At 35.1% G+C, this 12,572-nt stretch overlaps 1 protein-coding gene across 1 annotated transcript; it reads right to left on the reverse strand.

The window, feature by feature from the left end:
• Positions 1–328: 328 nt before the first annotated feature.
• On the reverse strand, positions 329–5,603 carry LOC126889270 (elastin-like). Its single transcript, XM_050657384.1, has 3 exons — positions 5,436–5,603; positions 1,129–1,297; positions 329–596 (listed from the first exon to the last, which is right to left on the reverse strand). Exons 1-3 carry the CDS (start codon positions 5,445–5,447, stop codon positions 403–405), a joined length of 375 nt encoding a protein of 124 aa, XP_050513341.1. The 5' UTR covers positions 5,448–5,603; the 3' UTR covers positions 329–402.
• Between the last annotated feature and the right edge of the window lie 6,969 nt (positions 5,604–12,572).

Here is a 12,572-nt window from a genome sequence, read left to right on the forward strand (position 1 = left end):
ATAAATTACCTCTATGTTTAAAGCAGCTAAAGGTTTGAGACAAGGATGTAGTTAGAGAAGATTTATCTAGACAGATCCCGTTAGAAATGGGCCAGGAATTGTCGAAGCATAGGAATATCGGTGAAAGAACAGAAGCTTTTTACACTCTTCTTTGCTGATTAGCAATCTTTCTGTTGTCTATTCAACCAAAATAACATACATTGTTGCTAGTATGATCTAATTTTCTAAAAACCAGACTGAATCATACATTTTTCCTTTCCTTCAGCGACACTTCAGACATTTGAGAGAGAGCAGTTAAGCAAACGTTTTTGAAATAAAAGTACACAAGTCTTTAATATTTACTATATTACAAACATAAATCAAAAGATCACAAGAGCAGTCCTATTATATTAAAATCCTCATTTACCAGTGTCTCAATCCTAGTCCCAATCCAACACCATGTCCCAAACCGAGACCTAGTGGACCAATACCGATTCCGACACCAGGAGCGATCAATCCTGGAGCACCGAGGAGACCAGCTCCGGGGATGACTGCTCCGGGAGCTACAGCAGCGGTGACAACACCTCCGGGAATTGGGGCAGCAGCTACGGCACCAGCTGTAACAGAAATTTTTTGTAAGAACATCTAAATCACAAGTATTTAAGGTTATTAACATTTATAAACTAATAATATCGAAAACTATAGATGTTTCAGCCATAATAACCACATTTTTCAAATAAAAATAACTACATCTACAAAAGCATGCCACCTCTCTCCTCCTCCTCTTCATTTATTGAGTCTTTGTTATGACGTTGAGACACTATATTGTGAGCTTGCTGTCTCAATTGGTTGTGATCCTGTACCATGTAAGGATTTTCCCACCAGAGTCTTCATTTAATCAGTTCATAATGTTAGAGATCCTCCTCTTAGTATTGGGCCTTCTATCTTTTCTTCTACTACCACTTCCCGTTCTTTCGACCATGTGGCCGAAGAAATTTAGGTATGCTCGGTTTCCTTTTTTTAAGCTCTTCCAGAATTGATAGGTTGGTTCTACATACGTTGTGCCAAGGACACGCTTAGAATTCTTCTGTACACCTACAGTTCTTATAAATTCACGTAATATTTCGTATAAAATGGTTAAAGTTTTACCTTGAGCGGCAGCAGTGATGACACTACCGTCGGGTCCAACGGCGGCAGATCTTGCAGCAGGTCCGACCAAAAGAGCTCCTGGGTTACCTGGTCCTACGAGAGCAGCGGCTCCAAGTCCTAAGACTGAGGCATGGGCGCAAGCCAAGGTGGCGACGAGTAGGACGGCGATCTGTAACAAATAGAATTGGAAATTTTCTGGAAATATGATTATACATATTTTTTAGTTGATGAAAAATCTTATTAAATAATAATGGAATTCAAATGCGTTGGGATGGAATTCTGATCTTTTAATTTTAATTGTTAAAATATTTCATGCCCCTTGTTACCTTGAATGAAGAAAAGAGCTTCAGAACAATATTTTACTAGTAGTTTAAATTTAGTATTACATAGTAGTATCTCCAGATTCTCCTTTCTGTTCTGATTTATGAATTTGTATTGGTAATCATTATGCTTTCACTTCATTCACATCTTATCACATTTTATATTGTTGTTTAAGTTATTGTTAAGAATGAGTCCCCAAAAACAAGCAATGATGGGAAAGCAAATAACACCATGGACTTATGGGGAAGAGAGATAAATAAAAGGTTACAAAAATCTATTAGGATGAACAATCGAAAGCACAAAAGTGAACAAATTGAACAAACTATTGAATATAACAAGAGCCCCAAAGTTCTAAGGAGAAAATTAACAAATGGTATAAAAGAAATATCGAAATTAAAGGATAAAGATAGAAATATCAACACCAACAGAGATTAACTATTAAGGGTAGTAGAAGATTTCTACACAGAATTATACAAAAGTAAACAAACCCATGATAAGCAACTAACAGCAAAACTAGAAAATTCACGAAAAAGATTAGTCAACCAAATATCGCAGTTGGATAAAGCATAAATATGGATAAATAAAACAATTTCCACTGGAATGGAACATCGAAACCATGGTGTCATTACGAAAAGTAAGGAGACCAACTCCTATGTGGAAATTATCTAGTAATTATGTTGCTAAATACAAGAGTGTGGATAAATGGAGTAAGAAAACAATTTTGAATTGTTCATACAATCCATATAAAGAAATGCCCCCAAAGACGCAGGCTTAGATTAATTCATCAAATTTAATAAGGCATTTAATATACTGGATACAAATAGAAATTGTTTAAGGTTTACTCGGGCCAGTTATTTAAAAAGGCGCTTGAGAGATATACACAAAATGAAGACATTTATTTTCAATAATCATCCCAGTTTAGAACTAAGACAAAGAATGGTTAAGTGCTATGTTTGGTTTGTACTTTTGTATGGTACAGAAGTGTGGACGCTAAAAGTATCGATTGTGAACAGAATTGAAGCATTGCAAATGTGATAGAACAAGCAGCGAAAGAAACCATTGGGAAAAAGAGGACTCGCCCAAAACAGAAATGGTTTGACAAACAATGCGAAGAAATGCTGGAAACAAAAACTCACAAAAGAATGAAAATGCTACAAAACCCTACAGATGAGAACAAAGCAGATTTTAGCAGAACGAGGGCACAGACAAGGCAACTACTCAGAACTAAAAAGAGAAGCTACATAGAACAGCAAATACGAGTAATGGAAATAAGTGGCGAGAGGAATCAAATAAGAAAATTCTTTAGGGAAGTGAAGACAGTCAGACAAGGTGGAAATGTTGGGGTAACACAAGCTATGAGAAATGAAGCAGGTGAACTGATAATGATGGAAACAGAAATCGTAGAGCGATGGAAGGAATACTTTCGGAATTTACTAAATATTGAAAGTGAGATGGATGAATCAGAGACTACATTTCATTCTGCAGATGTGGAAATACCACCACCAACACTTCAAGAAGTAAAGAATGCAATAGCATCTCTTAAAGATCACAAAGCACCAGGAAATGATGGTATAAATGGAGAATTGATAAAAAAGGAGGAAACGTTTTACATCAAAAATTGTATGACATTATTCTCAGAGTATGGCAACAGCAGAAAATGCCTAGAGAATGGAATGGAAGCGTTATAATACCCATACATAAGAAGGGAAATAAAGAGCAATTCCGAAACTACAGAGGCATATCGCTTATTAGTACAGCGTATAAGATTCTATCAATTATCTTACTAAAGAGACTCACTACGTATTCGGAAGATATTCTAGGCGACTACCAATGCGGCTTTCGAAGTGGAAGGTCAACAATAGATCAAATATTTACCATCCGACAAATATTGGAAAAAAACTGGGAATTCAACCGAGATGTACACCAAATCTTCGTAGATTTCCAGCAAGCATATGACTCGATAAAAAGAAGCAGACTATGGCTAGCAATGCTAGAAATGGGAATACCAAGAAAATTAGTGCAGCTCACTCAAATGTGCGTGGCAGACTCATATGCACAGGTAAAGATAGGAAACAGAACATCGATGCCATTTAGTATAACATCAGGGCTTAGACAAGGAGACCCTTTATCACCATTGCTATTCAATTTGGCTTTAGAATACGCAATAAGTAAAATATCGTCTGAACTAACAGGGGGATTCGCAAATCGAGGATCAAAACTATTGTTGGCCTTTGCCGATGATCTAGATGCAGTCGCTCATTCTACAAGAGACGTAAGAGAGGTGTTTTCACAGCTCGAGGAGGAAACAGGTAACCTGGGCCTTCGAATAAATGAAGAGAAGACGAAATATATGCTGGTGACCAAAAATCCAAGACCAAGAGTTAGGCAGAACGTAACTATTAATGACCACAACTTTGAAGTAGTAAAAGAGTGTAAATATCTGGGAGCAGTAATCACAGAGGACAATCACATAGAAAAAGAGGTCTCAGCAAGAATAGCTGCGGGAAATAGAGCATTATACTCCCTATCATCATTATTAAGATCTAAGCTGATGAAAAGACAATCTAAATTAAGACTGTACATGTCAATTATTCGCCCAGTTGTTACATATGGGAGTGAAACATGGACTCTACATCAGCGAGAAATCAATAAATTGCTGATATTTGAAAGGAAAGTCCTCAGAATGATATTTGGTCCTCAAAGAGATAAATTGACAGGAGAGTGGAGAAGGCGCCGCAATGCTGAATTGGTGACTCTATATGGTACTGAAAACATCGTCAGACATATAAAAGCTAATCAGATAAGATGGGCAGGTCATGTAGTAAGATCAGAGGAAGACAGAGTGCTAAAGACAGTGTTCTTCGAGAGACCAGACGGTAGAAGATCAGTGGGCCGTCCCAGAAAAAGATGGAAGGATGATGTTGAAACCGATCTATCTAGGATTGGGGTACAACAATGGCAAATCGAAGCGCAAGATCGCAGACGATGGAGAGCCATAGTGGATGCGGCGAAGACTCACCCCGAGTTGTAAAGCTAGTCAAGAAAGAAGAAGAAATGTGGATTCATAGACGGATGCAGAAGATACCTTGGATAGCAAGAAAAACTAATGAAGAAGTACTAAGGAGGGTCAATAAAGATAGAGAACTGCTAAAGACTGTTAAACACTGGAAAATGTCTTATCTGGGACATATTTTATAGTGAGGGGAAATCGATATAAAGTATTTCAACCGATTCTTAAAGTTAAAATATAAGGCAGTAGAAGTGTAGGAAGAAAACAATTTTCTTGGTTAAAAAACATTCGTGAATGGACTCAGATATCAAATGCAGGACAATTGAGGAGCTTGGTATCAACTCCATTTTTTTAATAATTGATTTAATGGTACAGTTTATAGGATTTTTCACAAAGAATTCAAATCTGAATTGCTTTAGTTTCAAAAGCGGCTAGAACATACAAGAAATTGCATTTCAAAACGAGCCTCAGTTTCAGATACGGACAGCTCCACTCCAACTTGATTTTGTAGCAGAATCGGACTACTCCATTGTAGCCAATCGAAAGGTAGTATTTCCGACAAGTTGCCATGCGCAGTAGAACAACCCTACTGAGAGTGGCCATTGCGTTTCAAATTTGCAACAGTTTACGACGTTATTTCAACCGTTTTCGTGTTTTTTTTTAATATTATTTCTTTGATACTCAGCTCCTCAATTATTCCATATTGCAGAATATCGACGAGTGTTCGCAATGGTGATCGCCAACGTCGGATAATTCTGATATGGCACGTGAAGAAGAAGAAATACAACAAATAAATAGTTTTAGAACCACGGTAAAATGAGATATTAAAAGAACAATAAAAGATGGAGTAACAGATAATACTGACAACCACAGTAACAAAAGAAGAATGAAAGGGTCTAGATGATTTTACAAAACAATTACAATATATATCACCTATTATATTGTTTTTACTGTCAAAAATGTCCAAAAAACTTACCATGGAGTTCATGTTGAAGGTACTAGAGACACAGTTGTTGACAAACTGAATACAATTCTCTTACAGCCCCTGGTATTTATAGTCATAGAGACATTTTTTATGTCTTACTTGAATTGAATCTATTTTTATCAAACCTTCAATGTATCTTATGCAGTTTATGTAGAAGTTGCATGATGTGTTATACGATATTGTAATTTTGCTGGGCGTTGACTGATTTTTTTTATAAGGAAATGGTAATTAAGATTCTTTGTTTGATACGATTTTATCTAATAAATGTGAAAAATATTAATTTCTTAGTTTTTTAAAAAGATTAATATCGTGATTGATTAAAATGAAGAATAGAAAACTATACATCAGTAAATCTGTGAAAAAAATCATTGATTGCAGGTAAATATCCAGATATTTGAAGGTTCTAAAAGGTATACCTATGAGGGGCAGCTGAGGAAAAATTCGTGAAGACGTACAGCTGTTTTTTTTAATCTTTAATCAAATTTCAAAAAAGTGACGTTTTTCATTTATTTCAATAATGTGAAAAAACTACTCATTGTAGATGAAAAATTGGTGCTCTTGAGAGTGCGTCTGGGATTCGATGGTCTTTGCCTTTCGTGAACTCAGCTACAAAATTGTACCCTGTTGATTTTTCTTTTAGACGTTGTAGCCTTGGATTTTCAATCATGTCCAGGGTGTAACTATTTAATATCGGCAAGAGCGGTTTGTGATCTGTTACAATCTTAAATTCATTCAAACCTAGCAAATATAGCCTACACTTCTTGACTGCCCATAATATAGAAAGAAGTTCTATCTCCATCAGAGCATATCGGGTTTTTGTATCTGACAGAAATCTTGACCCACACTGTATAAGCTTCCAGTTTTCGTCGTGTTTTTGCAGAAGCACATAACCAAGGCCATTTGATCGAGAAGCATCTGTATGAAGCGCGGTTGGTAATAATGGATTGAAGTGGGCTAAGATTGGAGGTTTAGTCAAAGCCTCACGAATTTGATCAAAAGCTTCATCAAGTACTGAACACCAAACAAAATGGTTTTTTGTTTTTAATAAGTCTCTTAATGGTGATGCCAGCTTAGACATTTCGCTAGAAAAATTTCCCAGCTGATTTGCCATACCCATAAATGAGCGTAATTCAGTTAAACATGTTGGTGTTGGAAAATTTTGGATGGCACATACTTTTTTGTGATCTGCTTCTATTCCATTTCTTCCTACGATGTATCCGACATACTCAACTTCTTTCTGGCCAAAAATAAACTTATCAGGGTTAAGAGTTATCTTTTTTTCTCTACTCTACATGTATCAAGAAATTTTATAATTCTATTGCAGTGTTCACGAAATGTTTCATCGTATATTAGAATGTCATCTACGACCTTCTCCAAATTCTTAAAGCCTGCCAAGGCCTTATCACCTCTACGACAGAATTCATCTCCAGAACTTACAAGACCCATTGGAGCTCTTAAAAACATATATCGTCCCCAAGGAGTAAGAAATGTAGTGAGCTTTTGGCTTTCCTCATCGAGTAACACTTGCCAATAACCACTAGTAGTATCTAGCGTACTGAAGTACTGTGGATTGCCGGATATGTTCGAAACTGCTTCCCAGGGGTACTTAAAAGGATGAACTGGTCGTTTTATGAAAGAATTGAGCTTAGTAAAGTCTACACAGACTCTTATTTTACCATTTTTCTTCTGTACAATTACCAAGGGACTAACGAAATCTGAAGGCACCTCATCAGCTGGTTTAATGATGTTTTTCTTAACGAGGCTATCTAATTCAGCTTTTACATAATCTATCCAAGCGAATGGAATCCTTCTAGGACAGGTTACAGTATACGGGACACTATTTTCTTTCAAATAGATATGCATTGGCGTACTATTCATAGGTTGCAAGATGTCGTTTGAGTTAAATATGTCTTTGTACATGCCTAAAATTTTATTTCTTATGTCTTCGCGAATTGCCAATGAAGGATTTTCAGGAATTTCATTAACATTGAAAGAAGTAACACTGAAGATTGGCTTTGGGAACTCTGAATGGATTATACCCAAATGGATCATGGACGTTCTGTCGATTAACAGCTCTTTAACTCCATTACAAATGTATACTGTGATGTTAACAGAACGATTTTCATAGATTATTTGACACTGCAAACTTCCAATTACGTTAAGTTTCGATTTTGCCTGCGGATTCCAGGGCCAAAGTAGAGCGTTGTAAATCAGATCTGGTATATTTAAGCAAACGCATAAGCTTTCATCTGCCGCACAGACTTCTGCGCCTGTATCAGGGGTGGCTTTATAAGAAAATGTTATGTTTTTGTTTGAAATTGAATTTATTTTTACTTCAATTTGTCGGTTTCTACCTTTATTAGCAGCATAATCGATAGAAGTAATTTTTAAACACCCTATATTGACAGGTTCTTCTATGGGTTCAGTTGCAATATCTACGGAACGAATCTCTTTTGATAAACAGAATTTTGTATAATGCCCTTTTCTGTTACATTTTTTACAAGTTGCATTGCTAGCTGGGACTTGTAATTATTGTGCCTTGAAAAACCGCACTTTAAGCATTTCTTTTTATTTAAATTGCTACTAGGCTGATTAACTTTGATTTTTGCAATGCTTTGGTTGCATATATTTTCTTCAGTTAAGGCTGCTTCTTCAGCTTCGCATAATTTGATAATGTCTTCAATCTTTGATGAATCTGGGAGAGTTCTGCATTTTTTCTCATGTTAGCATTAAAAAGTAACTCTATGACATTATCGGCTAGAAACTGATCGTAACAACTTGAGCATGGATCTGTAAGTTGGAACAATTTGACTTTTTCTCTATAAAAAGAGGAAAAAGATTGCTCTTGCTTTCTGTTCATGAAATGACGTCGTCTCAAGCGACCATTCTCCTTCTTTTTAAAATATTCTTCCAATTTATTTAGTAGATTTATGTAATTTGAGCCACATTCTTTATCAAATTTTATTACTAACCGGACCATATCTGATATATCTTGATTGAAATATGATTCAAGAAGAGCTAATAATTTTTTATTGGGAGCGTCTTCTACGTTTTGAAAGGATATATAATTCTCAAATTTTCCAGTCTCCAGTCCTTGAACTGTAAGTAAGTAAAGCTTTCTACCAATTTTTCAGGACCAGCCACGGCATTTGATAAATGTAAGTTGTAGTTTATACTGTTAGTCAACGTTTTTGAACTCTCAGCCTCTTCTACTATTGAAGATGTTGCTGCGGGGTTATCAGTCGAGACAACAGTAGTTTTTGATAAAATTACTTGCATCATATCTTGCAAAGATTTGATGCTATCTTGTGTCGAACTTACAAAATGTTCGAGATTTGTAATCCGATCATTGGAACTCTTTTCTTCATTAAAGACATACTGGTTTTGGTCTTTCTTTTTTAGACCGGGCAGTATCGTCCGCCCGCTAGCGCAGTTATTCCGATTCGATTTTTTTGCACAAACTTACTCAAAAAGAGGCCCTTATAACATATCCACAGGGTGCCGGGCGGTGCCGTGGTCGAAAAATTTTTTAAACAATTTTTTTTTAAAACAAATTCACAAAAATAATTTTTTTATTTCCAAAAATTTTTTTTACATAATTTGGGTCATCCTGAGCAAAAAAGATCTCTTGTAATTTTTCTCTAAAATTGACTGTTGTCGAGTTATATGCGATTAAAAATTTGAAAAATGCGAAAATGGCCATTTTCAAGGCTTCATAACTCGATCAAAAATGATTATTATGAAATTCAAAAAGTGACAAAATCAAGACTCAAATACCTTCTTCAGTGTTCTGAAGAGATTTTTGTCATTAATTTATTACAAAGTTGTTATTTTTAGTTATTAACAATTAGCGCTATAGTCCAACTGTATCGTCGCCCCCGTTAACGGAACTATTTCGATTAGATTTTTTTGCACAAACTTACTCAAAAAGAGGGTCTTATCACATATCCACAGGGTGCCGGGCGGTGCCGTGGTCGAAAAATTTTTTAAACAATTTTTTTTAAACAAATTCACAAAAATAATTTTTTTATTTCCAAAAATCTTTTTTTAGATAATTTGGGTCATTCTGAGCAAAAAAGGTCTCTTGTCATTTTTCTCTAAAATTGACTGTTGTCGAGTCATACGCGATTAAAAATCTGAAAAATGCGAAACTGGCCATTTTTAAGGCTTAATAACTCGATTAATATGACTATTTTATTTGTTAAAAAATGTTTCATTTGCCTATTTCTTATTAAAATTATGTTATGTTAAATTGTTGAAGCGGACGAATTAGAATAATTGCCGTGATTGATTCTATTATAAAATATTATGCATTTAACTTGGCGATAGTTGATGAAAAATTGAATAACATTCGCAAAAAAAATAAATAAACAAAACAAAGTTTTAAACTTTGATGTGGTCACTTTCTGACTTTCTTAATAATAATTTTTAATCGAGTTACTAACCCTTCAAAATGGCCATTTTCGCATTTTTCAAATTTTAAATCGCGTATAACTCAACAACAATCAATTTGAGACGAAAACTACAAGACACCTTTTTTTCTCAGAATGACCCAAATTATCTAAAAAAAATTATTGGAAATGAAAAAATTATTTTTGTGAATTTGTTTAAAAAAATTGTTTAAACAATTTTTCGTCCACCGGCCGGCACTCTGTGGATATGTTATAAGGACCCATTTTTGAGTAAGTTTGTGCAAAAAAATCTAATCGAAATAGTTCCGCTAACGGGGCGACGATACAGTTGGACTATACCGCTAATTGTTAATAACTAAAAATAACAGCTTTGTAGTAAAATAATGCCAAAAATCTCTTCAAGACGTTGAAGAAGATATTTGAATCTTGATTTTGTCTCTCTTTGAATTTCATAATAATAATTTTTAATCGAGTTATGAAGCCTTGAAAATGGCAATTTTCGCAGTTTTCAAATTTTTAATCGCGTATAACTCGACAACAGTCAATTTTAGAGAAAAATGACAGGAGACCTTTTTTGCTCAGAATGACCCAAATTATCTAAAAAAAAATTTTTGTAAATAAAAAAATTTATTTATTTAACATGCTCTACAGGCCTTGGAGGCCTAGGGCTTTACAACTTAACAATAACAATTTTACATAATACAAATGACAATATATACTAATGTCTTATATTTATTATATAATTTGATTTAATGTCTATGTAAAAATTGCTGCACTATGTTTCTCCACTGTATCCTGTTTTTCGCTTTCTCTTTCCACTCTGTAATTTCCATCGATCCTATATCTTCTTGAAACTTTTCGTGCCATCTTTTTCTTGGTCTACCTCGTCTCCTTGTCCCAACTGGTTTTCTTAATAGTATCTTCTTTGGCATTCTTGACCTATCCATCCTCTCGACATGACCTGCCCACCTGATTCTTTGTGCCTTTGTGTATCTTGTTATAGTTGGTTCCTTGTAAAGCATCCTTAATTCTTGATTAGTTCTTCTTTGCCAACCATCTGCCGTATTTTTCCCCCGAAAATAGTCCTCAGTACCTTGCGTTCCCATCTCTCTATCATTTCTTCTTCTGTTTTGTTTAGTACCCATGTTTCACATCCGTAGGTGACTGTTGCTCTTATTACAGTTTGGTATATTCTAATTTTCGTCTTTCTTGATACGTAATTTGACTTTAATAATTTTTTTAAACTGCCGACCTTTCGGTTACCTTTAGCTATCCTGTGCTTTAGTTCGTTTTGCTCGTGTCCTTTTTCATCTATAATGGCACCTAGATATGTTAAGTAATTTACTCGTTTAAATTTATATTCTTTTCCATCGAACGCTGTTAACTTTAGCATATCTACAGGTTCTCTTTCTGTGTTGCCTAGCACCATATACTTCGTCTTTTCTTCATTTATTTCTAGGCCGATTTTTTTTGCCTCTCTGACTAATCTTCTCATGATTTTCTTTAATTCGGTATTAGTTTTTGCTAGCAGTGTAAGGTCGTCGGCGTAGGCCATGCATTGATGTTCGTTACGGTAGATCGTTTCTTGTGTTTCTATTCTGCTGTTCCTTACAATTGTTTCCAAAACTAGGTTAAATAACACAGTTGATAGAGGGTCACCTTGTCTAAGTCCTTTTTTGACTATAAACTCTTCCGATTTGTGACTGTTCCACACTATTTCGTTAGATGTCATATTTAAGGTAATTCTTATTAACTTGATTAGTTTTTCTGGTATTTCCATTTGCCGTAGGGCTTCATACATTTTTTTCTATTAATTTTGTCATAGGCCTGCTTAGAATCTATGAATAGTGCATATAAAACCATTTTATGTTCGTAGCAGCTTGTTTGGATTTCTTTTATGTTAAATATTTGCTCTGTCGTCGATCTATTGTTTCTAAAGCCTGCTTGGTATTCTCCTATTAGTTTCTCTGCGTATACATCTAATCTTTCTCTTACAATCCTAGCAAATATCTTATAGCACACGTCCAGCAAAGCAATACCCCTGTAATTCTGCAACATCGTTGCATCCCCTTTTTTATGTAATGGGATTATCCAGGCTCTGGCCCACTCTTCAGGCATCTTTTCTTCTTTCCATGTAAGTTCTATCAGTTCATACACCTTTTCCAGTAGTTTTCTTCCCCCTGCTTTCAGCATTTCTGCACTTATTTCATTTGGACCTGGACTTTTGTTGTTTATCAATTTGCTTACAACTCTTTGCACTTCGTCTTTGGTTGGTTCGGCTATTCTTATATCTCCACCCTCTGTTCTGTCTTCGTCCTCTCCCTGATCTTCATCAATAAAAAAATTATTTTTGTGAATTTGTTTAAAAAAATTGTTTAAAAATTTTTTCGACCACGGCACCGCCCGGCACCCTGTGGATATGTTATAAGGACCTCTTTTTGAGTAAGTTTGTGCAAAAAAATCGAATCGGAATAATTGCGCTAGCGGGGGCGACGATACTGCCCGGTCTATTTGGCATTTTCTATTTTGTATGTTTTAGAACTGCGCCATGATATGTTCGTTAAATATATTTTATTTAATGACACTGACAATCAACAAACTAAACTAACCTAAGTACATAGTATAAATCTAAATATATATTAACTATAACTATAATATTCCTACACTCATTGTAGATGAAAACGTTCAACAGACGACTGTTTTGAAAATACTTGCT

Source organism: Diabrotica virgifera, chromosome 8 (assembly GCF_917563875.1).
Source record: "Diabrotica virgifera virgifera chromosome 8, PGI_DIABVI_V3a".
In the NCBI taxonomy this organism is placed as follows: Eukaryota; Metazoa; Arthropoda; class Insecta; order Coleoptera; family Chrysomelidae; genus Diabrotica; species Diabrotica virgifera.

Bases quoted from the DNA above. Each gene is read 5' to 3' on its own strand.
- LOC126889270 (XM_050657384.1), bottom strand. The intron at 597-1,128 runs GTAAAACTTTAA...TTTCTGTTACAG, and splicing joins CATCACTGCTGCCGCTCAAG to CTGGTGCCGTAGCTGCTGCC.